At 48.3% G+C, this 25,820-nt stretch overlaps 13 protein-coding genes across 13 annotated transcripts; 6 read left to right on the top strand and 7 right to left on the bottom strand.

The window, feature by feature from the left end:
- Positions 1-243: 243 nt before the first annotated feature.
- Positions 244-1,467, top strand: FPRO_12262 (uncharacterized protein; the record flags this gene model as incomplete). Its single annotated transcript, XM_031221825.1, has 1 exon — positions 244-1,467. One exon carries the CDS (start codon positions 244-246, stop codon positions 1,465-1,467), a length of 1,224 nt encoding a protein of 407 aa, XP_031087345.1.
- A 944-nt stretch (positions 1,468-2,411) lies between these two features.
- On the top strand, positions 2,412-3,308 carry FPRO_12261 (uncharacterized protein; the record flags this gene model as incomplete). The annotated part of the gene is made up of 1 exon (XM_031221824.1): positions 2,412-3,308. One exon carries the CDS (start codon positions 2,412-2,414, stop codon positions 3,306-3,308), a length of 897 nt encoding a protein of 298 aa, XP_031087344.1.
- Positions 3,309-4,428: 1,120 nt separating this feature from the next.
- FPRO_12260 (uncharacterized protein) lies at positions 4,429-5,332 on the top strand (the record flags this gene model as incomplete). The annotated part of the gene is made up of 2 exons (XM_031221823.1): positions 4,429-4,549; positions 4,605-5,332. 2 exons carry the CDS (start codon positions 4,429-4,431, stop codon positions 5,330-5,332), a joined length of 849 nt encoding a protein of 282 aa, XP_031087343.1.
- A 316-nt stretch (positions 5,333-5,648) lies between these two features.
- Positions 5,649-7,820, bottom strand: FPRO_12259 (uncharacterized protein; the record flags this gene model as incomplete). The annotated part of the gene is made up of 11 exons (XM_031221822.1): positions 5,649-5,813; positions 5,863-5,992; positions 6,044-6,265; positions 6,316-6,393; positions 6,445-6,497; positions 6,549-6,731; positions 6,789-6,911; positions 6,967-7,273; positions 7,324-7,511; positions 7,567-7,652; positions 7,706-7,820. The coding sequence occupies 11 exons, from the start codon at positions 7,818-7,820 to the stop codon at positions 5,649-5,651; spliced, it is 1,650 nt and encodes a 549-aa protein (XP_031087342.1).
- A 910-nt stretch (positions 7,821-8,730) lies between these two features.
- Positions 8,731-9,722, top strand: FPRO_12258 (uncharacterized protein; the record flags this gene model as incomplete). The annotated part of the gene is made up of 4 exons (XM_031221821.1): positions 8,731-8,930; positions 8,985-9,061; positions 9,115-9,267; positions 9,322-9,722. The coding sequence occupies 4 exons, from the start codon at positions 8,731-8,733 to the stop codon at positions 9,720-9,722; spliced, it is 831 nt and encodes a 276-aa protein (XP_031087341.1).
- A 38-nt stretch (positions 9,723-9,760) lies between these two features.
- Positions 9,761-11,970, bottom strand: FPRO_12257 (uncharacterized protein; the record flags this gene model as incomplete). The annotated part of the gene is made up of 3 exons (XM_031221820.1): positions 9,761-10,693; positions 10,750-11,441; positions 11,505-11,970. 3 exons carry the CDS (start codon positions 11,968-11,970, stop codon positions 9,761-9,763), a joined length of 2,091 nt encoding a protein of 696 aa, XP_031087340.1.
- A 260-nt stretch (positions 11,971-12,230) lies between these two features.
- FPRO_12256 (uncharacterized protein) lies at positions 12,231-12,920 on the bottom strand (the record flags this gene model as incomplete). The annotated part of the gene is made up of 1 exon (XM_031221819.1): positions 12,231-12,920. The coding sequence occupies one exon, from the start codon at positions 12,918-12,920 to the stop codon at positions 12,231-12,233; it is 690 nt and encodes a 229-aa protein (XP_031087339.1).
- Positions 12,921-13,209: 289 nt separating this feature from the next.
- Positions 13,210-14,124, top strand: FPRO_12255 (uncharacterized protein; the record flags this gene model as incomplete). Its single annotated transcript, XM_031221818.1, has 1 exon — positions 13,210-14,124. The coding sequence occupies one exon, from the start codon at positions 13,210-13,212 to the stop codon at positions 14,122-14,124; it is 915 nt and encodes a 304-aa protein (XP_031087338.1).
- Positions 14,125-15,566: 1,442 nt separating this feature from the next.
- On the bottom strand, positions 15,567-16,623 carry FPRO_12254 (uncharacterized protein; the record flags this gene model as incomplete). Its single annotated transcript, XM_031221817.1, has 2 exons — positions 15,567-16,392; positions 16,457-16,623. 2 exons carry the CDS (start codon positions 16,621-16,623, stop codon positions 15,567-15,569), a joined length of 993 nt encoding a protein of 330 aa, XP_031087337.1.
- An 866-nt stretch (positions 16,624-17,489) lies between these two features.
- FPRO_12253 (uncharacterized protein) lies at positions 17,490-17,861 on the bottom strand (the record flags this gene model as incomplete). The annotated part of the gene is made up of 3 exons (XM_031221816.1): positions 17,490-17,595; positions 17,653-17,770; positions 17,837-17,861. 3 exons carry the CDS (start codon positions 17,859-17,861, stop codon positions 17,490-17,492), a joined length of 249 nt encoding a protein of 82 aa, XP_031087336.1.
- Positions 17,862-18,420: 559 nt separating this feature from the next.
- Positions 18,421-18,948, bottom strand: FPRO_12252 (uncharacterized protein; the record flags this gene model as incomplete). The annotated part of the gene is made up of 2 exons (XM_031221814.1): positions 18,421-18,533; positions 18,588-18,948. 2 exons carry the CDS (start codon positions 18,946-18,948, stop codon positions 18,421-18,423), a joined length of 474 nt encoding a protein of 157 aa, XP_031087335.1.
- Positions 18,949-19,730: 782 nt separating this feature from the next.
- Positions 19,731-22,587, top strand: FPRO_12251 (uncharacterized protein; the record flags this gene model as incomplete). Its single annotated transcript, XM_031221813.1, has 4 exons — positions 19,731-21,271; positions 21,328-21,442; positions 21,491-22,422; positions 22,476-22,587. The coding sequence occupies 4 exons, from the start codon at positions 19,731-19,733 to the stop codon at positions 22,585-22,587; spliced, it is 2,700 nt and encodes an 899-aa protein (XP_031087334.1).
- A 555-nt stretch (positions 22,588-23,142) lies between these two features.
- On the bottom strand, positions 23,143-24,944 carry FPRO_12250 (putative glucan 1,4-alpha-glucosidase; the record flags this gene model as incomplete). The annotated part of the gene is made up of 2 exons (XM_031221812.1): positions 23,143-24,674; positions 24,728-24,944. The coding sequence occupies 2 exons, from the start codon at positions 24,942-24,944 to the stop codon at positions 23,143-23,145; spliced, it is 1,749 nt and encodes a 582-aa protein (XP_031087333.1).
- Between the last annotated feature and the right edge of the window lie 876 nt (positions 24,945-25,820).

Below are 25,820 nucleotides of genomic sequence, written 5' to 3'. Positions count from 1 at the left end.
CCCCCCTCCTTTACCGTAGCTTAAGCCAACAGCTAATCTTATTCCCGTCAGCACTATGTTTCAGATGTCAGCATGCATGGAGCTGTCTCTACTATTCTTCATTTCAGTATAACACTTGTGTTATAGAATTAAAATTCTTTCTGTAGTGCTTATGTTCTGGGGACTTCCTCATTCTAAAGCTTCCTTTATTGTCCTTCACCACAACCTGTAGTCGGCATTCAGAGCCACCTGGAGAGACCAAGGATGACTGTGTTTATTAACCCCCTCTTGTACCAAAGTCAAGAGATCGCGGTTTCTGACTGGATTACTCTTCTCACTCTGTGTTTGGCTCCGCTCATTGCGCATGTTCTTATCGGTGCACCTTCACCGACTTATCTTTCTCTGAGTCGGCCTCCTTGGCACGAACGAATATGCCACTATAATCCGACTTCCATTCTCTGGCGATACGGAGCCATCACTGACCGTCGCATTCGGGCCAAGAACTGGGATAGATTCGATCTCGCTGCCAGCAATGCCTTGTTTTGGACTGATCAAGGCTGGGATGGATCTGAAGAGATGATCGCGTACAGCCGACCGCCTGATGGGGACAGGGTTACCTTGTTATCAAGAGACGCGATCAAGACTCTCATTGTTACTGTTCAAGGCATGCAGGCCATAATCCTGCTATTGGGCAGTCAAATCGACCCTTCTGCCCCAAGTTTCACACTGTTGATGGCTGTCGACATCATTTTTTTCCCAATGGCACTTTTCGGATTGCTGAGGCTGTGCAGCTGTCTGTGGCTTACGGACGAGTTCTCATTCGCCTCGATGGAGGACATCCCTGCTGGTTCTCCACAACCTATGGTCTGTAGCACGACATCGTTCGAGATATTGGCTGCGAACCCTACGACGATTGAACCCCAAAGATTTCACAACTCAGGTTTCTGGGGCAGCAGAACATTTCGATGCACTTATGCTCTGGTGCTCCTCGCTCTCCTGGGGTTGGCCCTGTCGTTCATGGTCCCACAGGGAAACACTTTCTACACCACGACGACTTTCGTGGTGATTATCTTCTACCTGGGCGTGATCGGGATGACTGCCCTGATAACAACCTGGTACATGGGCATCAAAGGAGCCAAGTCCACTGTCTTGCCTTGCATATCATCCACCTGGTACAAATTCTACACCGGCGTTCTGTTGGGCTTTGGAATTGCCGTGATTGTCATCGCATGCATTGAGACTCGCAAGACTCCCTGCGGAAAGTTCACAAGTGGTCCAGGTATACAGGCTGATCTGTTGGCGTGCTTGCGCGGCAAATTCGACAAGACTGAGCATCATGATATCGTTGACGGTCCATATAATGGCACCATTAGTTATGGCTTCCAACGCCCCAATAACGCCAGCTACGTGGTAGCTCACTACGAAGACGATCAGCAAAATGTTTTCAACTTTACTCGAATGTGTTTCAGTAGCATGTTTGGAATCTGAAGGGGGCGACAGAATCTATTAAGCAGAAAGAGGCAGGAATCTTTGGCCACGGCCTAAACAAAAGTATATATAATACGGATGTATTACGGGCCATAAAAGCAACGAAGTTAAAGAGGTGTAAAGCAAACCAGTAATTAATCAGTATATGCTTAGCACTAAATAACTTGCCAATGAATGGTCAGTTGAAGTATAATAGAGGCAATATGAACCGAAGACAAAACCAAAGTCTCGGGCTTGCCTTCAAGTTACGAGGTTTCAATGAAAGAAAGAGATAGCATCAGATAAACAATTACATCACATGTTTATTATATCAATCACATTCCAGAAGTTGGCAACCATCGATTTAAGGTTTGCGTTGTCCCTTTCAGCAACGTGCTACATGCACGGCACCCCAACCTGATTCGTTGAGTGTCAATTAAGCTTTTCTCGCTTGCCAGTAAGAATAACGTCTTTGCTGCTTTCGCTCTAGACCTTCAATAATCCTCTCGTGTTAGCGGAGCCATTGTATAAATCGGAGGTTGGCTGAGCAGCTGGCCATGCAAATCATCGGCTGCTCGACAGGAATTCAGCTGTGAGAGTGGTGAAAATATTATAATGACAGTGGCTGGGCTTTCTGTAGTGCGATGTTGATGTCAGATCCATCAGTCGACTGTCTTACATTGGCAAACCATTTGAAGAGTGGAGGCTCTTGATAGAGCCCTTTCTAGCTCAAACTTTGGGTTATGTCATGAGAGAAAAACGCACAGTAAGAAGGAGGTTGGGGTACTAACAGAATCAATGCTGAGCTTCACCACCTGACTATATAACCTCTAAGACATGTTGTCTGAGATTGAAACATCATCAACCGATAACATCAGAGCATATCAGAGAATAAAGATATTTTCAATCTCCACGCCTTATTACCCACCTGATCGTTCAACATCAACTAGATCTCTTTCCCAGTCATGAACAAGCTCGTCTCACTCTTGACTCTGGTCTCAGCCGTGTTGGCCCTTCCTCTTACATCCTACGATGAATGTGAGAAGGCTTATAACGCTTGCATCGTGGCTGGAACACCAGAAGTAGCATGCTCTTGCACCCTGACAGCCTGTGTTGGCGAAGATAGTGCACGAATTCGCGAGTATTGTTCTTCTGCCACGGCATCTCTTGCGCGGCCCACCAAGACAGAGATTGCATCTGCCAGCAAGAACGACACAGTTCCCGTTGAGACCTTCACTCCCATCCCTGGTATACCAGGAGGTTGCAATCTTGCTCTTCCTGGATCATGCCCACTGCCTTATCATACGGGACTTCCCCCGACCTTCACCCCAATCCCTATTGTCCCTGGGGGATGCAGCCCGGCTCACCCAAAACTTTGCGTTTCAGCTCATATCACCTACACAGCAACTTCAGCCGCAACTCACCCCTCCTTTCCCGTCCCGACCAATGGCACTCAACCAGTGGCTAGTATATACCCTAGCCCCATACCTGTTGTCGGCAAGACTTGGGCAATCCAGAATCTCACGCGTTATTGCGGTGAAGACGGCCATGGATGTGACTATAACTTTATGGTTGGGGCTGATGGCAAGACTGAGAGATGTACTATCGTCCGTATGCCTGGCTCCAGTGCTTCTACAGAAAGCTGGGCCAACGAACCTTGCACTGATGGATCTAGCTTTAGTATCTCTTGGGGCTATGCTACTGAGCCTGCTCCTCCTTTTGCTGTCATCACTGTCGTGAGAGATAAGGAGCTTGCTTGGTTCGGCGTGAGCGATGTGAACGGCCAGCAGGTCACACCATCCAACCCCTACGACTCCGGGGACTATGGATCCCTAGGGCCGGAACAGGTTTACACCCACTAGGCAACGAAGATAGAAATTTAGGCTCTACCCAGGAAACACAACAGAGACGGATGATTTAATGAGGAGATACTGTGATGGGCAACAGGATAATACAGGAAGGATAGCTCATGCGGATAGATAAGATGATACTTTACTATATACAATTGTAATAGAAACGGATGGCAGAAATTGAATACAATCTTGAGCCATATTGCTTCTTGTCGACTCATGATTTTGATAGTCTTTGTATCTTGAGCATGAGATCATCAACTTTTAATAATGGATAACTCCATACCGGCCTACCTTGAGATGAGAGTGGAGTTTATATCATCGGTCAATGCCGTATTGAAGAGTTGCCAAGGTCTTCTCTCGTGGCTTCAAACTCGCCAAGAGTCTTGACAGACTGATACGGCCCGATCGTTTCTTGGATATCTTGGCTTCAATCAAAACTCGGGACAATAGGCTCCGCAACAACCATTATGGGAATTACGTCCGATCGTGGAGTATGACGCGGGGCTTGAGGCAGGAAAAAGTGATCAGAGATTCAATATAAAACTCTCCGCCATTTGTGGCAATTTAAGCTTACTGTATCTTGGCTTTGACTTGAGCTCTTACTCGTAGTCTTCAGCAGTAACCCACACAGCCAAGAGTGCCGAGGCGCTAAGTGCCATGTGTATAATGATAGCGGCATCGCTGGAAACCCGAGCTTCCAGAAGAACGTGTGAAAGCATGGGCAGATGGAGCTACAAAAGGAAAGAAGATGTCTCGTGAAGCCAAAATTGAGCTTGAACTAAATATTTTTCACATTACTTTCTTTGTCGCTCCTTCATAGGCTCGTTTCCATTCACATTCCTTTATCATGCTTCTCTTCAAGTACATAGTCGCCGTGCTGCCTACAGCCCTAGCCAAAGACATATTCGTTGCTCCCAACGGATCGAGCAGTGGTTCAGGCTCTAGCAGCTCCCCTCTGGCCGACATCTAGGCTGCAGTTAATGCTGCCAGCGCTGGAGACACCATATATCTCCGAAAGTGAACCTACCACCCGTCCAAGAACATCCACTTCACCAAGAAAGGTTCCTCTAGCAAGCCCTACACCATCAGGTCCTATAATAACGAAGAAGTCATCATTGGCGGTGACAAGATGCCTGGTACTCCGGCTGCCCTTGGTGCCAGTCTTTCTGGCAAGGATCGCGGTATCTTTCATGTCGAGAAGGCAGAGTACTGGAGATTCATTCACATCACTCTCACCAAGGGCCCCTATGGTGTCTACGTGAAGGATTCACACAACAACTACTTCGAACGCCTGACCACCCACAGCAACTATGAGACTGGCTTCCACATGCAGAACAGGCATCTCGAACAACGAGATCGTTTATCTTGACACCCATAACAACGCTGATCCACGCAACAATGGCCAAAATGCAGATGGTATGGCTATCAAGGAAGGCTCAGGCACTGGGAACATCATCCGTGGTATTCGCAGCTACGAGAATTCTGATGACTGTATCGATCTGTACGAGTTCAAATCTTCTGTCACCATCCTTGATAACATCATTTTCGACAATGGTGTGAACCGCGGGAACTTCAACCCTTACAGAGGAGATGGCATTGGCATCAAGCTCGGCGGTGGATCACCCGCCAACCGAGCCAACGTCAACCATGTCGCTCGCAACAACTTCTCCTTCCGTAACCGCCGTGGCTTCAGCGACAACAACATGCCCGGTGACATGACTCTCATCCACAACACTGCTTGGAAGAACCGCGAGGAAGGTTTCAACCAACGCTCTTCCAAGGCTACCTATGAGAACAACCTTGCAGCCAACAATGCCGGCTCCAGCAGCCTGAGCAAGCAGAACACGCTCACTTCGGTGAAGGGTAAGGGCAACAATTGGGAGAGGGGTGGATCTTGGCAGGATGCAGACTTCAAGGCTACCTCTACTAGCCTTATCAAGGGACGTCGACAGGCGAATGGCAAGATCACTCGAAGTGACTTTCTTCGCCCTGCTGATGGAGGAAATTACGGAGCCACCACTCACTGGGTCTGAGGCCTTCATATATGGCGATGGGCTGGCTTTCTCATTCGCAAGTTAGTAGCGCTGAGGTTTGAACAGGGCAGGATCTTCAATACATTCGAACCTCAGTCATCACCGTCACTCTGACTTCTCGTGTGAATGTTTTCAGGTTGTATGAAATGGAATGGTTCTGTCTAAATTACTTATATGTACATTGAAAGCAAAAGAGAGGACCAAAAATCATCGACCTAGTGCATTGGTACAAGAGACAGCACCGATGGCACAGTTTAGGATACCAAGACAAGTTTGAAGACCAGTCATTTTGACTTGATGAATGCTCTTGTATAGATCAAGTCATGATATTCTGGTTCGTTGAATGTTCATTTCGTCCAGACATCAGTGCTCGGTTCTTGCCACCACTTTCGTCAACCAAAGTTGGAGTATTCTTGAATCGCCAAGCGGGGATATTCCGAGCATAAAGCTCGTCAAGCTCCCAGTAACTTCGACCATAGGTCTAAGAATGTTAGTGTAAGTCGCTTTGTAGCCATTTGTGTAGCACTGACCTCGGGGTAGAAGAACCAAAGAAGAACAGTTGTGGGTACCAACAATCCAGCCCAGACAAACACCGCCTTGACGCCTAGATTACCAGCATCCGGGCTGATCATGTACGAAACGGTCCATTGGAAGACAACACTGAAGATGATATGTTAACCAACCGTCTTTGAATCGGAAAAGGTAACTTACAATCCGAGACCATAGCAGCCCAGATTGAATGAGGTCGTCTGAGCTCGTAGACGTGGAGTTGAAGTTTCGCCGGCGGCAACAAAACCAATTGGTCCTGCTGAACAGCCGTAAGCAATGACCCAGAGGAGAAGACACCCCAAGGCAGCCTTGTCGGATGCTGGGTTCTTGAAGAAACCAGTTGTTCCTAGGCCGACGTTGAAAAGCATCATGGCGAAACATCCACTAGATAATCGGTCAGCATCGGTATCATCTGCTTTCTGGTTCAGACTCACCCAACAAGAAGAGGTCTGCGACCAATGAACTCGCAAGCGATTAGAGATGACACAATTGCGATAATAAGTAGAACGAAGCTAGCACTGTTAGCGAAAGAAGAACAATGGACTCGCGACTCCTGTACTCACGTAATGATGGTGACGAGAAAGGGATCCTTCAGACCAGCAACAGCGAAGAAATACTGGCGACCTGTCAGCTCTGTATAACGTACATGATTACAGACAAAACTTACTGTCGAGTACGAGAACACAATTGGTGCTCCTGCGGCCCATTGACTGCAGATACCCATGCATCCGGCCAATGTTCTTCGCCAGTTATGCTTGTCGAAGATCTCAAAAAAGGACGAAGACTTGGACTCGAGATGTAGCTGTCGCTCAGCTTCAATACCGTGCTGGATGACACGGTACTCATGTTGCTAGCAAGGCATAATATTAGTACTGGTTGCTGAATCTGTTTATGAGAAGGTACTTACGACATCGTATCCATCAATGTTACCGTAGAGTGTGAGCATTGACTTCTTGGCCTTGTCATCCTCTCCCTTACGAGCGTAGTAGATATGAGACTCGGGAACGAGCCATACCATCAAGATAAGAAGCTTAAGGAGGAAAGTCAGTTTCCAGCTTCCCGTTTGCTAGACGGTAGATACATACTCCAGTAAAAATGAACTCGGTGGCAATCAGAGGTCTCCATTTGGTCGGCTGATGGATAGTAATGAGTTGTGTTGCAATCGCACTGATAAGCTGTCCGATGCCAAGGCAGAGCTGATAGGCACCAATCATCAGACCTCGAATCTGGAAAGGCGTGAGCTCCGAGACGTAGGTGATGAGGATTGACTGTGCAAGTCCGACACCAAGCCGGACCAGAACAGCAGCTCCAAGCCAACTCTTCCAGCCAGATGCCGTGATCTCCGCAATAGAGCCTCCGAGAAGTATAACGATCGCACCGCAGAGAGCCTTCCTGGAGACTAGTCAGCATATTAACAGGGCCGAGAAAGGCCAAAGACTAACTTTCTACCCAGTCTATCGGCAAAGTAACCACCAGTGAACATGCCGAGAGTCTTGGACATCTCAGCAAACCCCTGCCAGTAGGAGACAACTCGAGCGCTGACGGCGGGCTTGCCGTTGATTGTAGTGTCGGACATGGTGTTGATGAAGGCTTGCATCGGGATTACGTTACCGGGGATCTGTTGCTGGAACTACAGGGAATTGTTAACAGAGGTAGAGAGAGACATAACAGAGAACTGCGCTTACGCCATCGTTCAAGGCTGCCCAATTCAAGATCGTGCAGAAAAGGAGAGCCTTCCAAAAGGTCTTGACAACAGCCCATCGTCCAAGTGCTGACAGACTGTTAGTCAGTGGCCATAGAGATATCAGGCTCGTTGGAACCTACATGCATACTTTGTCTCGTAGACTTGGTTATCCATACCCAGTGACTCCTTGGTAAAGATGTCAATCGGTTCTGGGTCATGGACGATAGTTGGCTTCTCTGAATCTTTGGAAGTCATGTTGCTGTAATTGTGGTCTGGGCAAATAGGGACACTTTAGAGATTGAAGTTGGCGTGATGGAACAAAGAGTCCAGTAAAAGAGGACCCAGTCGATTAAATAGTTGGGTTAACCTGTGAAGCAGAGAAATGCCCATGCATAGTCTCCCGGTTCACTGAACTCCGGGGGAGTTCCAGACCCCAGATCTTCCCCGCGGGGAATGCCCTCTTCGAGATTAGGTCCCGGGCTAGTGGGATCATTCGAAAGCTTTCCAAGGACTAACACTAACTTTAGTTCCACAGTGTTTGGGGAGCTATAACCAGGACTAAAGGAGTTGTAGGCTTTGTTGAAACAAGGTCGCTAACCCTTCAGCCGAACGGGATACTCCGACGAGCCTGGCGACGACGACGGACTGGCCTAAACAGCGTGCACTCGGTTCGATTGCCCTACGCTCACTCTCTACTTCTCTGCTTCTCTTCCTCTGTCTTGACGCCCGCAATATTGTGGGACATTGCTGTTTCTATAAAAGCTTAAGTACATGATAACATATCGCTCCTCACCATGCTGTCCACCTCTTACCCCGGATCCCCGACTCCCTGACAATACACATGGTCACGAAAGGAGAGAAAACTCCAACTTGCAGTTCTAGATTCTAGAAGCAAATTTGTGGTCACTGAAAGGCCAGTTCCGTGGAACTAAAGCACCCAATCACGGCATTTACTGACCTCTCAATGGCGTCGGTCACAGTGAGCCGTGACCCCGCTTAAGACAGCACGAGGGCGAGTCAGTTACGCTATTGCGCTTGCATCGGTCGACAGAACCCCGACAATGACGGAGATCATCAAAGCGCCAGTAACACTATAAATATTCTCACCGTCATTGAGAATGTAGCCAATCCTCATTCAACACCAAATTGCAAGATCGCCACTAAGATGTCTATGAACGAATCCGACTGTACCGTCCTGCGGGATGGCTTCCCTAGACCCTTTCCTGACACCCCTACCAATGTCTTGGAGCAGTTCAAGATGACTGGCAAGGTAGTTGTCGTGACTGGTGGCGCTGACGGTATTGGCTATGCTGTCGCGGAGGGAATGGCTGAGGCCAACGCTCATGTCGTATTATGGTACAATTCGTAAGTCGTACTGTTCATATCAAGATTCCTACTCAATCACTGACAATCTTTCAGAAACGACGTGGCTATCCAAAAAGCCCAGGATCTTGGAACTAAACACAATGTCAAGACTGCTGCTTACAAAGTCGATGGTATGTTTATGGTGTCATTCAAACATGAGGACCTGAAGTTGACATGACGGCAGTATCCGACGCGGAGTCCGTACAGAAGACAGTAAGGCAGGTTGTACAAGACTTTGGCAGAATAGACGTTTTCGTCGCCAATGCTGGAATGGCTATCAGCAAGCCGATCCTGGAACAGACTCTCCCCGAATTCGACAAGCAAATGTCCGTGAACGGTATGCCACATCCATCTCTTGTCCCCCACCGAGTACCCATCTGACCCTTCGCAGTCAATGGCGTTGTCTACTGTTCCAAATATGTCGGCGAGGTCTTCAAGCAACAAGGTAGCGGCGTTCTCATCATCACCTCTAGTATGAGCGCACACATCGTCAATGTTCCTGTTGACCAACCTATTTACAATGGCACGAAAGCATTCGTGACGCAATTTGGCAAATCATTGGCCCGCGAGTGGAGAGAGTTCGCCCGCGTCAACATCGTGTCCCCAGGCTTCTTCGATACCAAGATGGGGGCTGGTCCACTGGCACTCAACGAAGCTTATCGTACGTCGGTACTAGGCAGACAGGGGCATGTAAAGGAAATCAAGGGCTTGTACTTGTATTTAGCCAGTGATGCGTCCACATATACCACTGGATCAGACATCATCATTGATGGCGGTTATGTACTCCCTTAGTAACAAGCAATGCTAAGATACAGAGATTTCCCAAACTATTATTCTTCAAAAGTATCTTGAGGTAACCAGTCGTTAAACAGAGTATCCATGGGTGCATTATCAAGGTATCCCCATGGGGTATTATCCATGATCATCCTCATCGTAGGATCTGATCCATCGTCGTTCAGTGTCCACATCCCTATGGAGAGATTTCCACCAAAATTCTGTAGATCAGCTGGTGGAAGAGATGCCTCAGTGTCACCCACTGGGGGCTGTAGCGCAGCTGGTGCTTCTTCAACAAGCTCGGGCACTGTGAGGACAGTTCGACGAGTGTTCGCTGCTGTTTCTGCCCTTCTATCTATGAGTTCCAAAATCTCCAAGCACCGCTTGGCTGATCTGCTTCTCGCCGAGAAAGTCACCAGGCAGCTCTGCGCCTTGTGGACCAACAATCGCCAGTCGGCTGTCTCGTGATCTAGCTTGTCCTGAGCCTCACGATCTAGATAGCTCGCTTCAAGAACAAGAGCGGCTTGAAACAAGAAATATGTGGCATACCAGACAATGCCCAGATGCAAAATACCTTCATTTTCGCTGCAGAAAGCTGTTATGTCGTTTATGCTTTGCATGGCAGCATCAAGACAGCGTGTCTCCGCATCGGTCTTGTTCGGCAGATACGGATGGGTTCGCTTACTTCCGCGCCAAAGAAGAATGCGCAGATTCTGTTCTTTCCACAGAACAACAGCCCGCGGACCAGCGAACCATACTGGGACGTCTGCAGAAGTGAAGTATTGTGGCAGCTTTTGCCGCCAATCGGTGAGGGTCCGTTCTATAGTCTCGGCGACTCGGTACTCGACCTTGGTGTTGGATGTCTTCGCGGCGAGATACTCTAAATATAGCGAATTTGCGTGTTTCGCAAGTTCTGCTTGTGCGATGATGGCAGATAGCGTCGTTGGTGTGTCGAGTTCAGCAGGGAGGGGCATGGTAGGTTCGAGGTCCTGCTGTTGTTAGTATGCATATCACGATCAACGCCGCTACAGGAAAAATGAATTACCTTGTCGTCAATATTTCTTGGTATGGCGGTATCAATGATACCTTCCTGCGCATATGGCGGTCTCCCTGTTGTAATATTGAACCCGCTATCGAAGCAGTAAAGGACCCAGAACAACTGTCTCCGTCTTTCAAGTCCAACGTTATCTTGTAGCTTCGGCGATTCTCGATGCATTCCAAGTCCAAGGGCCATCTTGTACGCAATGCCTGTGAACTGATAGCCTGTGTTTGGCTTGTCCATCTTCTGCAAATAATTGCTCATCAGAAGAAGCGCTTGCAAGGTTTCAAGCGTACCAGATTCTAGCATATGGATTGACAACGAGTTCCTCGCAGCCGTGTAGAATCGCGAACCTGCGTGGTGCCTATCCGACGTTGATATCCAGTGCCCGATGGCTAACACAAGGTAATAGATGATATTCCACGATGACTTGCCACGTCGCATGCCCCTAGCGGCAAGTTTCTGGCGGAAGGATCGCTCGTGAAGAATTGGATATGATACATTATAGAATAAGAAGTAGGCATCGACGAAATAATTTGTCAATGATTCGTTTGCTAGGTTCGGCGGATCAAGGGATGGTTTTGACTTATGTGTTTGGCTGGGAGACTTTCCATGACTCGTGGCAGGGGAATTTGATGCCGCGAGTTCTGGAAGCATTGATGCGATTTCTTGTAGCAGGTTTGCACCCGAACTACTGCCTGGTGGGAGTTAGATTCCGAACCATTTGGTGAGATGGTGGGATGGATGATGGGCCGATATACCTAAATATCCAGCATCAAGGCTGTTCAGCGTAGCCATACCATCCATAGCCGCGGCTTCATCGTTTTGGCTGTCGAAATCTGGTGGTAATGATGGCTCACTCCACTCATACTCATGCGCTGGCTCCTCGTGCTCAGGAGAGTCATCGTCCGACTCTGGCTCAGTTCGTCTGATGACTTGTTGGCCAGACTCTAGGTTAGCGAGAGCAGCATCAATATCCATATCAGGATGCAGCGACCGAATCAGAGCCTCAAGCTTATTACAGCGAAGCTCCATCGCATCGAGGTTCTTCCGCGTAAGCCGTGTCCGATCAGGTGGATTCACGAAGCTGCAGTCCTTGCCCGCGCGGGCGCAGTATGAACAAGGCCCAGGGCCATTGACGCTAGGTTGGCATCGGCTTTTGCGCTTCTGGCAATTGAGACAAGCTCGAGGTTGGCTCGAAGAACCGTGCATCGGAGGACGACCCATCTTTAGTCTCGCATATGCAAGTGTTGTCACGAAGAGAAGGGGGAGTTATCATGACGGCAAGGTTCGAAACTAGCGTCATTCGTTCATCGGAGCACTGTTGGCCGACAGTTGCAACAGCCACCAAGTGCGGAGTAACCACCTTCGGAGGCCTGGAGACCGACAAATATGGGGGGTGACTAGAAGCTCCAAGTTGACCAATCAGCCTCATGATCTTATTGAACCTAAATTTCTTTTTATTGACTAAGGGCAACTAGAGTAGTTCACGCGTCTTGAACACTTTTGACGATGATGTTGGGCTGAATCAGACCACGCCGTATATCCTCCCCATTCTTCATGTCATTGTTCCTTGCTCTACCCATCGCCGTCTCTAGTGTCCTCTCAATACCGCATGCAACATGCCTTTTCGCAACTCTTTGTAATGCCAATTGAGGGTCGACATCAACGAACCAAGTATCATCTGCATAATTGACAATCTGATTCCAGGGGTGCTGATTGTACAGGAGCCAATTGCCTTCCACCAAAACAATCTTGACATCTGGGCTTATCACAATGGCATCAGGAACCGGGTCTTTTATCTCATGGTCGAAGCTCGGCATATACAACGTAGCGAATGGCCTCTCTCGTGATTCGTGTAATTGCTTGACCATACCAAGAACCGCTTGACCGTCAAATGTCCAATATGCTCCCCTTCGTGCATGAGCTTCAACGTGGTTTGGGAGACTGTCGAGATGCGACCGCGAGTAATGATATCCATCCATTGGAAGAACTTTTGCTATCGGAGTTCGGTGGAGGGAATTGATCCTCTGTACGACTTGAGAAGCGATAGTTGACTTTCCCGATCCTGGAGGGCCAGCCAGAATAATAATAGACCTGGCATCTGAGGACCGTTGGTGTAATTGCTGCAAAAGGCTCAGGGTGCGTCGCTCAAGTTGTGCGTAGATATCATCCATTGTGATATGGGCCAGAAAGAGCCAGAGAAATGACGCGGTAGAGAAGTTGGAGCATTGCAGAAAACTCAATAGAACAAGAGCTGAACTTGGGGTTGTTATTAGACCTCGTCTCCACCGTTGTATGCACAGCCTTTGTAACTCCTCGGGTGACAGTACTCCGACGAAGCATCGGACGTGGGGTACTTCCTCCAGGTTATAAAGGTGATTTTCGTGTGAACCTCACAGATCAGATCATCTACACTCACTCTAACATCGTTCCTGCATTCTCCGATTTATAGACGTAACAAAAATGGCTCCTGGTGTTACAGAGCTTCCTGGTAGGGACGCGCTTACTGCGAGAGCAGTCCCCTCCATGATTCTCAGCGACGGCTCAGCATTGTCTTTGACTGCACCACCAAGGAACAAAACCGCGATTGATCCAGTCACTGGGGCCAAAGAGCGATTTTCAGTGCGCGGAAACTTCATCGTTACTGGGGGCACAGGTACCCTTGGACTTGCTTCATGCAACGCTCTGTTGGAACATGGACTTGAAGGTCTCGCAATCCTCGATGTTAATCCCGCACAAGCTAAGGACGAGGTCGCCTCTCTTCAAACACGTTTCCCTCATGCCAGAATCATGACAATGAAGGTCGATGTTACAGACGAAAAGGCAGTACAAGACGCCGTTGAGGAGACAGTGGCAACTCTCGGCTCCGTCGACGGTCTGGTCTGCTTTGTCGGTGTCGTTGGATGTGTCGAGACGTTGGAAATGCCTGTATCTCAGTGGCGCAAGATTATTGACATTAACACGACTGGGTCGTTCATTTGTGCACAAGCTGCAGCCCGTCAGATGGTCAAGCAAGGCACTGGAGGATCAATTACCTTCACGTCTTCCATCTCAGCACACCGGGTTAACTATCCCCAACCCCAAGCGGCTTATAATGTCAGCAAAGCAGCATTATTGACGCTTAAGAACTGTCTGGCTGCGGAGTGGGCTCGCTATGGCATTCGCACCAACACTATCAGTCCAGGGTATATGGATACTATCTTGAATGAGGGCGACGGGATATCTGGGCATCGCAAGATTTGGGCTGAACGGAACCCCAGCGGCCGCATGGGTGCTCCTTGCGAGTTGACGGGTGCGGTGGTGCTGCTGGCAAGCTCTGCGGGAACTTACATGAACGGGACGGATATTGTCGTAGACGGAGGGGCCATCGTATTCTAGAAATAGGGTCAATAGAGTTGCATATTTAATCCTAGACTTCCCTTGACCTTAGGTGTGGCCCCCAATCCAGGTCTACTCTCATACCCGGATCTACAGAGCGGTGGTGAATGCCTTTGAAGTGCTGACATGGATCCCAAAAAGAATCACTGAGCACCATCGCCAATGGCTTTCAATCAGACATGTTTCCTAAAGAGATCCGACACACGGGGGATGCCATAATGAATCAAAGCTTGCGTTACTCGAGTCACAGTCCCAGGCAGAGAGTCCAAATGGTATTTGGGTTTTCGTTCCAGGCTGGCGCTGCAGTGAACGTAGATCAATCCACGAGAAAGTTCCTCACTAAGTCAATGACACTTCGCGAGCTTTCTATTCGGCTGTGAAAGCTGACTTGAGGTCGACTGTGGGTAGAAAAACGTCCATTATGAGCTATATAGCTCCCTGCTTGTTGCAGCGATTTTGCTACAAACAATGACAGATTCCGATATCACTATCGATTCCAGCACAGCTTTAGCATTGATCAAGATCGGACTGTAACAATTCATACCGAAAACATGAAAACCAAGGCACAGGAACTCATCTATTGTGAAGGCGGTACACATTGGCTTGGCTGTGGAATCAAGATAGACCCCTGGTTCAGTTTGAGATGCCAAGTTTGCTGGCAGAAGCAAGCCGAAACTCCTCGCGATACTTCGTCCAAAACGTCCACGGAATCAGAAGACTCTAGAGCGTCAGAATGGTGCGTGATATGTGCCACCCCAACCTTCGGCGCAGCAATCTTCTGCCGTTTCTGCGAACTCACCAGCAGGGCCAACCGTCAACGCATAGGTCCTCTCAGCGCTGAAAAAAAGAAAGTTCTTATCCTGGAAGGTGTCTCCGAGAAATGAAAAATCAGGGAAACGCAAGACGATTCAAAATCGTGCCTTTGGTGTAACGCAACTCTAGAGGGAAAGCTTGGGATGGGAAAATGCATGTCATGTCCCTAACCCGTCTCGAAAACAGGCACCCAGAAGAATTGCCAGTGCAACAACTGTAATTTTGAGCAAATGAGCTGAACAGGGAGATGCAAATTTTGCCACGACCTTCAGGAGCCAGGCAAAGATTCCTGCCAGCAGTCGTGTGGGGAGACCAATCACGTAGAGAAATTCTTTGACAAGTACATGGGAGCTGAACCCAAGATATGGGAACGTGCCTATAAGGACATATATGGCAATGCTGGTAGCTCTGGGACACAAGGGAATGCTTGAAAGTCTGTTCATTCACGGCACAGAACCATCGTCATCCCAAAAAAAAGTCTTTATTACCTCTAGCATCTAGACGAGGATTAATAATTATCAATACTTAGAATAAAGAGGCTGTTGATAAAATAGTGAATAGGTCTACACGAAAGATGATTCTGGTAGGTTTACAGGCCCATTGAATCGCCAATAGTTTGTTATCGACTTCTATGTATGATCTATCTCAGTGGCGCCAGGTTGATCGGAGCCGGTTGGTGATGTGGGACTGAATCCGGGAGAAATAGGACTGTATCCTGGTGACAAGGAGTTTTCTCGTGATCGATCGCGGGGTAAGCCTCCCTGGTGGTATGATGAACTGCTAGCGGGATAGAAACATGGAGGAGGTGGGCTAGTCCTGCGATAAGCAGGTAGATCGTTGTAAGATGATTCAAGAATCCAATATCCTGCAACCTGAACATCCCTCACGGGGATGTGATAAGGAGCTCTTGGATAGCGATCTACGTATGGCAACTGTAAAACAGTCATATCCCCATTAACATCTCGCCAGACTTGTCGATGAGGAGGACCTCTAGGGAGCATTTCCCATTCTTCCACTTCGTCTAGAGTAATACCTCTAGCAGCAGCGTCTATCCTTTCGAAGAAGCACCCGGGAAGAGCAAATGCACATTCTTGTAGATTGGTTCTTCCCTTCGCAAAAAGGTCCAATTGCTCCAAGATGGTTTTCTCATATGCCTCAACACGATTAACAGCAAGCCAGCCGGGCCGGCCTTTGGCGAACCATATGTAAAGTCGACGGAGTGCAGGGAATTTTGAAGGTGATAGAAGATCAAATACAAGTTTCAGGTGACTCTCATCCATATCATCGTAGTCCTGATTGGCGGTGTAGTGCGTTTTAAGCGTCCATGTGATTTCCAGAGAAGTCATCATCTCCAATCGCTGAGGGGGGATAAGGGAGGCAAGATGTTCGACCATGCATACTTCACCCAGTATCAGTGTGTTGGTAGAGTACAAGATTTCAATCGTCTCCATGTAGCTGCGGTTATCTGTCAGCGCTATGACAAATGATAGGATTGAGAACAAATGAGAGTGCCGCTTACTTCTGCCTACATGACAAGAGCCAACCCATGACCCCGATACTGCACGCAGAAGAGCCTTCTTCCTCTCTCCAAGCTTCACAGATATCTGGGCCACCGCCATTGCAGCAGTAGTCATCCCACGGGCCTTCTAAAACACGGTAAGTCATTGGGCCTAGGTTTTTCGCCATGTTGGGGGGGGGGGGGGGGGTAACGATGGCATCTAGAGCCCCGCCACTGCCATCCCTCTGCCTGGCTCTGATTAGTCACTGGAAAGCGCTTGTTGCCCCAATTTTCCGGCTCTGTGACCAATCTACAGTGATATTTGGAGCTTTGATCTGGAGGAACATTGGGATGCTGATAATACAGGTAAATGTGAAGGCGTGTATCTCCAAAGGCAAGTCGCAGAATATCTCTTCGGATATTGGGTGGAACCTGGAACCAGAAGCAGGACTCTTGGTACAGTGGTCTAGGTGCTGAATTGGAGATACCATCCTCGCCTGGAGTCAGACTCGGCGTCAAAGCGCGGGGTCGAGGATTGGGTAGAATTGGAAGCTGTTTGACTCGAGCCTCGCAAAACTCATTCCACCACTTTTCCGTCTTGTGTCTATTTTCCGGTCTTGGCCTGTATTCCATTCCAAAATCGACTCAGTAGACGTGAGATGATGAGAGAGAATAGTTGGAAAAGCTCATGGGCGGATTTGTGGCTGGCATTATAGAAGTGTTGGTCGTTGGTAACTGATTTATGCAATGTTACATTTGTTTTGTTTCAGACATACTGGCTGGCGCCTAGCAAAAGCGGGGCGATCTGCTGATCACATGGCGCCAACGCACTGAAGCCAGTATCACCCCCCGGCCCCGGTTCTTAGAATCAGTCAGTTTCTCCAAGGCACATCCTCTTCAAGTCACACTAGCCAGCCATGTATTGTCCTGTCTGATCTGACATCGTACTCAAAAACACAACCAGATATTTTAAAAAACAAGTTAGATTGCAAATGATAACAAAATGTCAAATATGTACTCGTCCTCTCTCCAATGCTCTGGATACTTTAGTCAGTTAGTCATCTTGTTGTGAATTTCCCCCTTCCTCATTCTTTGGCCTCTTTTTAGACCCTGGCTCTTTTGCGCGAGCACCAGAACTCCAATCCCACTTATCATAGTACCTTCATTGGTGTTAGTTTGGCTGACATCGGTCGGCTTTTATGACAAACGAAACTGACATTGCCAGAGCGAATAATGCCAAAGAATCAGCATTTTTGGTCGCTTTTTCAGGACCACAGTAGTCTGTGTAACGCTTCTTGTCGCAAATTGCCAGGTTGCAAATGTGTTTAACGCCATCTGAAAGCAGGGTTCACTCATGTCAGTTCAATGACCCAGATTAAAATCATGCTTCGAACAACTTACATGTCTCGACACGCTTCCAGCCCATTGCCTGGGCCTCTTCTCGTGATGGCTCCGGACGTTTACCTTTAATCTTCGTTCCGATCTTATAGAGTGGCTTACCTTCATCATCCAGAGCCGTTTGATCATCTATTACTGCTTCTTGTCAGTTGCATTTTCCTGAACAAGATAGTAACATATATAATCCTACCGGGATCTCCATTTTGAGTGATGCCGCCGAACCAGTGAATAAGCTAGTGAACCATGACTATCGAAAGATGCGTGTCATATTCGCTCAACCTTTCTCCAGCGATAATGCCAGACTCTCTGAACTCCCTGGGAGATTTCTTGGCTTTAGCCTCGGCCGTGAAGAGCTGATGACAAAACACTACTAGGTCTTTGTCCCACGCGACAGCGGCCAAAATGCTTGCGTCGCAGAGGATCGGCTTCTCCTTTCCATGGCTTTCCAAGTGAACCGGTGACCATAAACCCACGCCCCGTAATTATCAAAGGCATACTTAGTAAGACCATGCATATTGGATATTGTCACTTGTTGACCAGGAAGTATATCATCAACATCATACCACTTCCATTTATCCTCACCCTCTTCATCTCGACACATTATCATGGGCTTGGCATCTGGCAGCTTGCCTAGCCTCTTGACATATCCTCTCGGGGTTTTCCTGGCTAGGAATGATTCTTTCCATCTTATCAAACAGATCTTGACACTTGTTAGCTATAAGTATCGTAGCATGCCAGTGTTGTCGAGGTTTACCTATAAGCTCATTGAGATAGTTGGGTTGCGTATTAGTCAAGAAGCCAAGAAAGACTTGAACAGATTTGTAGATGGTCGCCCATCGCTGGTACCGACTCTCATCTTTATTTCTATCTGGTGCTTTTTCTCTCATGAATTTGAGAGCAGAGTGAGCGGCGGTCACGATATCGAGGGCAACACTCATGGAATTCTCCATGTACTCCAGCTCTTCATTGCAACTTTTGTCCACCTTCCAAATCTTGAGAAGACTGGTGCGTGTGGCGATGGAATCCGCTGCCGAAGTAGTTTGAGTCCCTTCGGCGGTGGAAATGGGTACAGCGAGCAGCCAGAGGAAGAACCAGAGGCGGCCAAAGATTTCCATGGCGCTGAACAGTAAGAAGGTAATTTATACCAGCTATGAAGAGAATAAAGTAAAGAAACAAATAGACAAGTGATCAATTGAACAGAAGCTCAGAAATGGCTGCTCTTGGAGGCTCTTAATGAACGAAAGTGAGTTGTGACAAAAGGAGATGGAAATGAAGAGTCTGAACGAGAAGTTAGAAGCATCGTGGTAAAAGAAGACATATCTACTGATATTGTGCCTAAATTGTAAGTCCTGGGGACTCTACAACACTAATCATAGAGTCTGTTGGTTGTTGGTTGTTGGTCAACAACCCTGTAACCGTCGCATCATGACCTGAATGATTTATGCAGGGGCCAAAACAAAGCGCTAACATCCCCGTCAAGTTAATTTTAGTCCGTGGATTTCTTAGTTTCAACTGTTTCGCACGGTTGACTGCCTGAACCGCTGATATCAGAAGGACTTGCAAAGATGTTGGAACCAACAGCTACCCACTAATACAACCCAATTGGTCATGAACATTGGTCAGTTGGATTAGGTGACATTGCGCGTTACGCTCCTCGTAATCTCGGCGCGAAACTGATGACCTTTCGAATAGATTACGCCAGCCTCAATGTGTTGGTCAGACTGCTGTTGGCTTATCATGGCCGTGCCAGCATGCTGTTACTGGTATCTCGCGATCCCCAGGTTCGCGATGTTCAAAGACTCGACTTCTCCTCTATCGTTCCCTAATCGCAACTCAGTTTCACATTCCATTGTTCCATTCATTCATTCAATTTTTCTTTCCATATCGCCTCAATACAATGGCCCGCCGTTCCCTGCTTTTTGTCATCTTTCTGGGCCTTTTGGTGACCTTGTCTCAAGCTAATATTCTAGGCGACGCTCACCTTTTGAAAAGATATCCCCAGGTGTATGGTGTGTCACCAGTTTCTACTCATTCTGCCAACGATGTTCTTCCAGGTCATGGCAATGCCACCAGAACTTCGATTCGCAGTCTCCTCCCAGCCTCTACACTTCGAATGATCGATGGCACTTCGTTTAGCTCAACTTCTCTGTTCGAGAGTACTAGCCTCGAGACAGAAACCAAGACCAATGCTTATATTGATCATGGCACTTCCGAAGTTCTCAGCCAAACAACCGAGAGTATCTCGGACCCCGTCTCTGATGACCAGGGCATTTCTGCCACTTCCATTGAGCTCGACTGGACGGGATTACTTCCCGTCACTCCTTCCACCGGGGAACCGTTCTTCAAAACGACGCGTCTGTCAACTGGGCAAGTCCCAGCTACCACGGACCCTATCACTGGCGTCACGCCAGAACCTAACACATCCTACAATGCTGGTAGTAGCAGGGCCACTGAACCAACTACTACAGACATCTCCCTTCTAATAACTTCATTTACTAATTCGGACACTTCTGTCGCGCTTCCGGAAAATTCTAAAACTTCCAGAAGTGGAGTTGAGTCCAAAGAGCTCGGTACCGCTGACAAGACGACAATGTTTCCAAGCGAAACTTCGCAGGCTTTCCAGGACTCAACAAGCCTATCATTCACAACACTACCAGACCAAACAAGTGGTACATGGGACTCAACAACTACTACGATTCAATCCGATGATGAACTGGATAGTACAGGCCCATCCTCTGAATCCCTGATTGTATCTGATGGAGCTTCTCGGACCCTTGGAAGTTCGCAGCCAACCATGGAATCTGGCACGAACGTATTGGAAAATACAATGACTCTGACAGACACGGCAAAAGGCCCTCCGCCCTCGACTACACTTGATAAAACCGAGCCAGTCACAAATTCCAACACCAAGTCCTTAACTAGTGAAAAGGCGTCAGAAGCCACCAACCTACCCACAGCGACAAGTAGCGTAGTCTCCTCAACTATGACAAAGGGAGATGGTATTGTCACAGGGATGGATGGTACGGTGGCAACATATGTTCCTGAGCAGAATAAAGACTACATCTCATCCACTGGCACGACTACCACTACAGATGACAATGGAGCCGCCATTGTTATCTTTCCATTCGGCTGGTTTTGGAAGCTTCACGGTGGTAGTGGAGGTGGTGCCGTAGCAAAGCCTCCTGCGCCGACTGCCAACCCTGTACCGGGAAATGAACCTGGGGACAAGAACGAAGACGACGGTGATGACGACGACGCCTCAACTAAGGAAGACGACATGCCTACGGTCCAATCTACGGTACTTTCAACCACTCCAGAGCCAACCTCAGCCACCACCAGCACCTACGAGCAAACAACTTCAGAGGAATGTACAGCTGCAACACAGCCAGACTGCACAAAGACCATCTCATACATGACTTCGGACGGAACCCAAATCATGTATGAACAAGCGTATCTCTCAGACACATTAGAAGGTAACTGATTATATTGTTTAGGACCGAATCTGGTAATTGTCCAACAATCGTCAGCTGCGCTACGAAGACTCAGGCCACGGAAACCGTGACTTTGACATCGGAGTTTATCTGGGCTGGCGTTCCCAACACCAATCCCGCAATTGTCATTCCATAGGATGCTTACACCGCTGATGTTGATCCAGAGATAGTCGCAGCTCTGGAAGCACAATGGGCAGAGATCTTTGGTGACGATGATGGTTGGAATGATACTGAGACGTCCACTGTTTCTGGTTCTACAACGGTGGACGAGTCAACCATGACTGGTCCGACCGATACAGAAGCAGTCTCTACCGTCACCTCCGAATCTTCTACGACTGCACACAATAGCAGTTTGACTTCGAATACAGAAACAACTGTTTCTTTCACAACAGCCTCCGATACATACTCAGTCACCACAGCCCCCAGCACGTTGATCACCAAGACCAGAGGTACTGGTGATACTACTGACATGCCAGCATCTACCGATGAAGAAGCGACTCGCGCCTACTACCCATGCATCATCCATGGCGGCCCTGCAGTTGAGACGCCATATTGTCAATGCTCAACTACAGTTAGCGGTGAGGGATACTACGCAACGACTACCTTGGTTGACGACCAGTGTGTCGCATACACAGAGTTTCCATCGCAAATCACTGCGGCACCTGAGACTGGTCCCATTACGGATGAGCCTATTCGGCAACCCATCACGACCACTACAGATGGTACGGTCTTGGTCTGGTCAGCTTATGTGCTCGATTATATCAACATCCCAGGCATCACAAAGATCACCCAGTCAGTCGGCGTAGGTGAACCTTCAACAGTGTCTACTCCACTGCCGAGTCAGACTGCTGTTGATAACGATGGTGGTGGACAATGCGGTACCAGCGATGGTCTATCTAAGAAGGGGCTTCGTGAGGCTTGCGACAGAGCGATCGATAAGTATGAGGATGACACTATACATAGCGACTATACTTCTCGCTACAGCCGTTCGACCAAAGGTATCCTTGTAGCGGCATCCGTTGGCCAAGCTGCATGCATTGCCAAATTTCAGTGCGACGATTACGGTATTGGCATGAAAGGTTCTGACATCAAAGAAGCGTACGTCATAATCCCGTGAGGGTGTGAAACCATGCTAACATAAAATTCCTTAGTCGTGAGAGTGCTAAGGCGAATGACGGTGTTGATATCTGTGGACATGTACGCCTTTCCAACTCATGTACTATCATTATGGACTACTGTACCAACTGCAAAACTCGAGGCTAGACGTTCTGTTAAAGTTTTGGATACTGTATCTTTTTTATGGGTCATATGTACTTCATTTATGCTTAATAGCAAAAGGGTTATTTGCACGAACTGCTGTGAGCTCGATCCTATAACTTTCGCTTCGAATCCTTCAGATACGGCTGCAGATAGCACGCAGCAATTCGCCAATCGTTGATATGCGACGACTGGGTCTCGCAATGGGGCAAGCGGGTTTAGCCCACTTTTCACTATCTATTATCGTCTACAAAGGGGTAGGTCACAAAGTTAAAGTGCCGAGCTGCCGTAGTATTGATTGAATCGTTCAGCGACTGCTTGAGCTTTTCGCCACACAATACACCGATGCTATTCAGTCTCCCTCAACAGATTCGAACATTATAGTGGCATTTTACGTTAGTGTCAGGGAGAAAAGAAGACCAGTTATAACAACATAATCGTGGCATCTCAATATTCAAATATCAACCCAGAGTGTTGTTTTGGCTCTTATATAATTATCGAGTTGCTTTTATCTATCGAAACACAAACATAAGCTAACTGGAACTCCCATCAAATCAACTTCTACCTCCACTCATCGTTGATGGTGCTGCTGCTTCCACATTTGCTACCCGTCGCGGCACTGTTGTTAGGGTCACTCTCCCATGTAACAGCTCCATCACTCGTTTTCTTGATATACTTATACTCAAAGCTGGTGTCAGAGGGAATCTTGACCTTCACAGTCCATAGGCCCTTGGTGCTCGTGGATTCCTCAAGTGCAATGCCGTCAGCAGGAGCCCAGTTGGAAAGTTGGGTGATCCCGCCGACAATGTAAACCTTTTGGTCAGACGTTACGTCAACATTCTTGACACTGAATGTGATGGTGGTGTCGCAGGCTGGAGCTGCTTCGCAAACAGCTGGCACCTCATTGGCGCTGCTCTCGCCCCAAGCTGGAGGAACTACACCAGTGCGACGTTCAGCGGCTCCGACAAAAGAAGCGTAGGACCAGGTGAGGTGAACAGCGGACTTGGGAGTTCCAGTAGACTTATCGAACTGCTCCGCAAGCGAGCCATCCTTGGGAGTGTAGGTCTGCACAACAGCCACGAAGCCATCAGCATACGAAGTCACAGCCTTGATAATAGCCTTGTATGTCTTGCTGTTCTTGCGGTAGGTACCCTTGGAGACCTTTGTTACAAGGTCACTGAAGAAGGGGAGCGACACACTGTCAACAGTGATGGAGCCGATCGTGTTCCATTGGTAGACAGCAGCGTACAGTTGCTCGGCAGCGGCAAGAGTGGCCAAGTACCAGGGGTTGCCGTCGTAGTACACATCCTCGCTGTATCGACCGACAGCAGCAGCTTTACCTTTACCTCTGTTCTTGTTGACACCATAGATGGAGCGGAAAGAGTCCACGACCGCCTTGTGGTTCGCAAGAGCCCGTGATGAACAAGGCTGGAAGGTTGAGTCTGTGCACTTCGAAGAAGGATCAAAGGTGTGAATCGAGGACAGAATAGAGTTGGCATCAAGGCCCTTGCGGCCATCGTTGACGTTGATGTTGGAGTCAATGTAACTGCCAGTCCAGAAGCTCTGCATAAAGCAGAGAACACGAGGAGCGTTAGCTGTGCAGTCGGAGCAAGATTTTCCAAGCTTCTTAGCAAGAGCAGCTCCCTCGATGAGAGCACGATGCGAAGCAGAGAGGGTGAAGAATGAAGATCCGTTGACCTCCTCCCAAAGATCATAACCGGTTCTGTTCCAGAACTTGACAGTGTATGCAAGATCCTTCTCAATGACGGGCCAGACCTTATTGACAGCCTTGGAGCGGTCGCCATGAGAAACAAGCCAGTTGGCGTACAGAGTCAACGCAGTAGCTCTCAGAGGAGGGCCATCACGTTGAGGGCGACCCCAAGATCCTGTGAAAGCTGTGAGATTGACGTGGAACTTGGGCTCCCCAAGGCCGCCTGTCTCGGGACCACCAGATGGGTTGGTGACGCCCTGGAGCTTGGCTTGGGCAGAGACATATTCATCGATCTTGCGCTGGAGCGACTTGTCTCCATGGATGAAGCGCTCGACAAGGACTTTGTATGTCAAGGCGGAGTCTCGGGTCCATGTGTACCAGTCTGGAGAACATCTCAGTCATCAATTTTCGATAGTATCCTGAATAATGACTTACAGTCTGGGTCTGTTCTCGATGGGCTTGCTACAACAGCACCAGGTGCAGCGCCCTGAGCTCGCTTGCCATCGGCACCAATATTGGCAAGGACGCCCTGGATGGAGATGTCGGCCTCTTTTGCAATGAAGCGATCAAGGCTGGAACCGCCGGGCCATGCAGTGGCCTGGCCTTGAAGGGCCGACAAGGCCGTGAGTCCATACAAGATCTGAGTAAACATTCTCCGTGAGTGCCGGAAGAAAGAATGGCAGTGAAGAACGAAAGACAAAGAGGACTGATGATGCAAATTACTAGCAGAATGATCTCACTTATATATTCAACTCCAGAGACGCGGAATTATTCCCCATCACGAAACCGTTACGTCTTGCATATTTCCGACTGCACTATCGAATTAATTACGCCGAGAATCTCGAGCCTCCGTAACCAATAGCAACGTCAACCCCAGAAACCCCGATTTAGCCTCATGACGTTTCTGGGGTAGGTTCGCTGATCATCCCATCATCCCCGCATTCGAGATGCTCCCCTGGGCTTAGCTCATCAGGTCACATCGGTCCTTTTGACGCACCAGATGATACTGATGAAATCGTGAGTGCGGCACGGTAAATATGCTATTCATAAGTATCGGGCCTTTTCACCTGTTTTATGAAGTGAACTGGATTGAACTGAGCGTTTTCTCCTGCAGCCGTTGAATCTGACGATATCACATGGCTCTCGGCTATGACTTCGATGAGCCGAAAGCTTAACCATTGGTTGGCTAGACTCTTTTGGGTAACAACCGCGGCAGCCTCAGTGTAGGGATGAGATGAGCGTCTATAGCCGCGACGTTTGTCTCTCGCTTTTTGGCTCCTGCTTATTTTGACTGGTGGTGACATGATGATTTCATCCAGGAGACAGATTTGATAAAATGCCATCGATTATTGGCTGGCGCAAGGTCCACGTCGACAATGAGAACAGGTAAAAGACATTCGAGCTACGTAGAATGAGACATCTAAATACAAGCTCTTATAAGACGTTAATTTCTGAATGAACAATGGACTGTCTACGTTCGCCATGTTATCAATACCTTGAGTAAAATATTTTAGTTTATTTTATGTTA

Source organism: Fusarium proliferatum (genome assembly GCF_900067095.1).
Source record: "Fusarium proliferatum ET1 genome assembly, contig: FPRO_scaffold010, whole genome shotgun sequence".
Taxonomy (NCBI): domain Eukaryota; kingdom Fungi; phylum Ascomycota; class Sordariomycetes; order Hypocreales; family Nectriaceae; genus Fusarium; species Fusarium proliferatum.
Note: the sequence above shows the minus strand (reverse complement) of the source record. Positions and strands in the feature narration are given on the sequence as shown.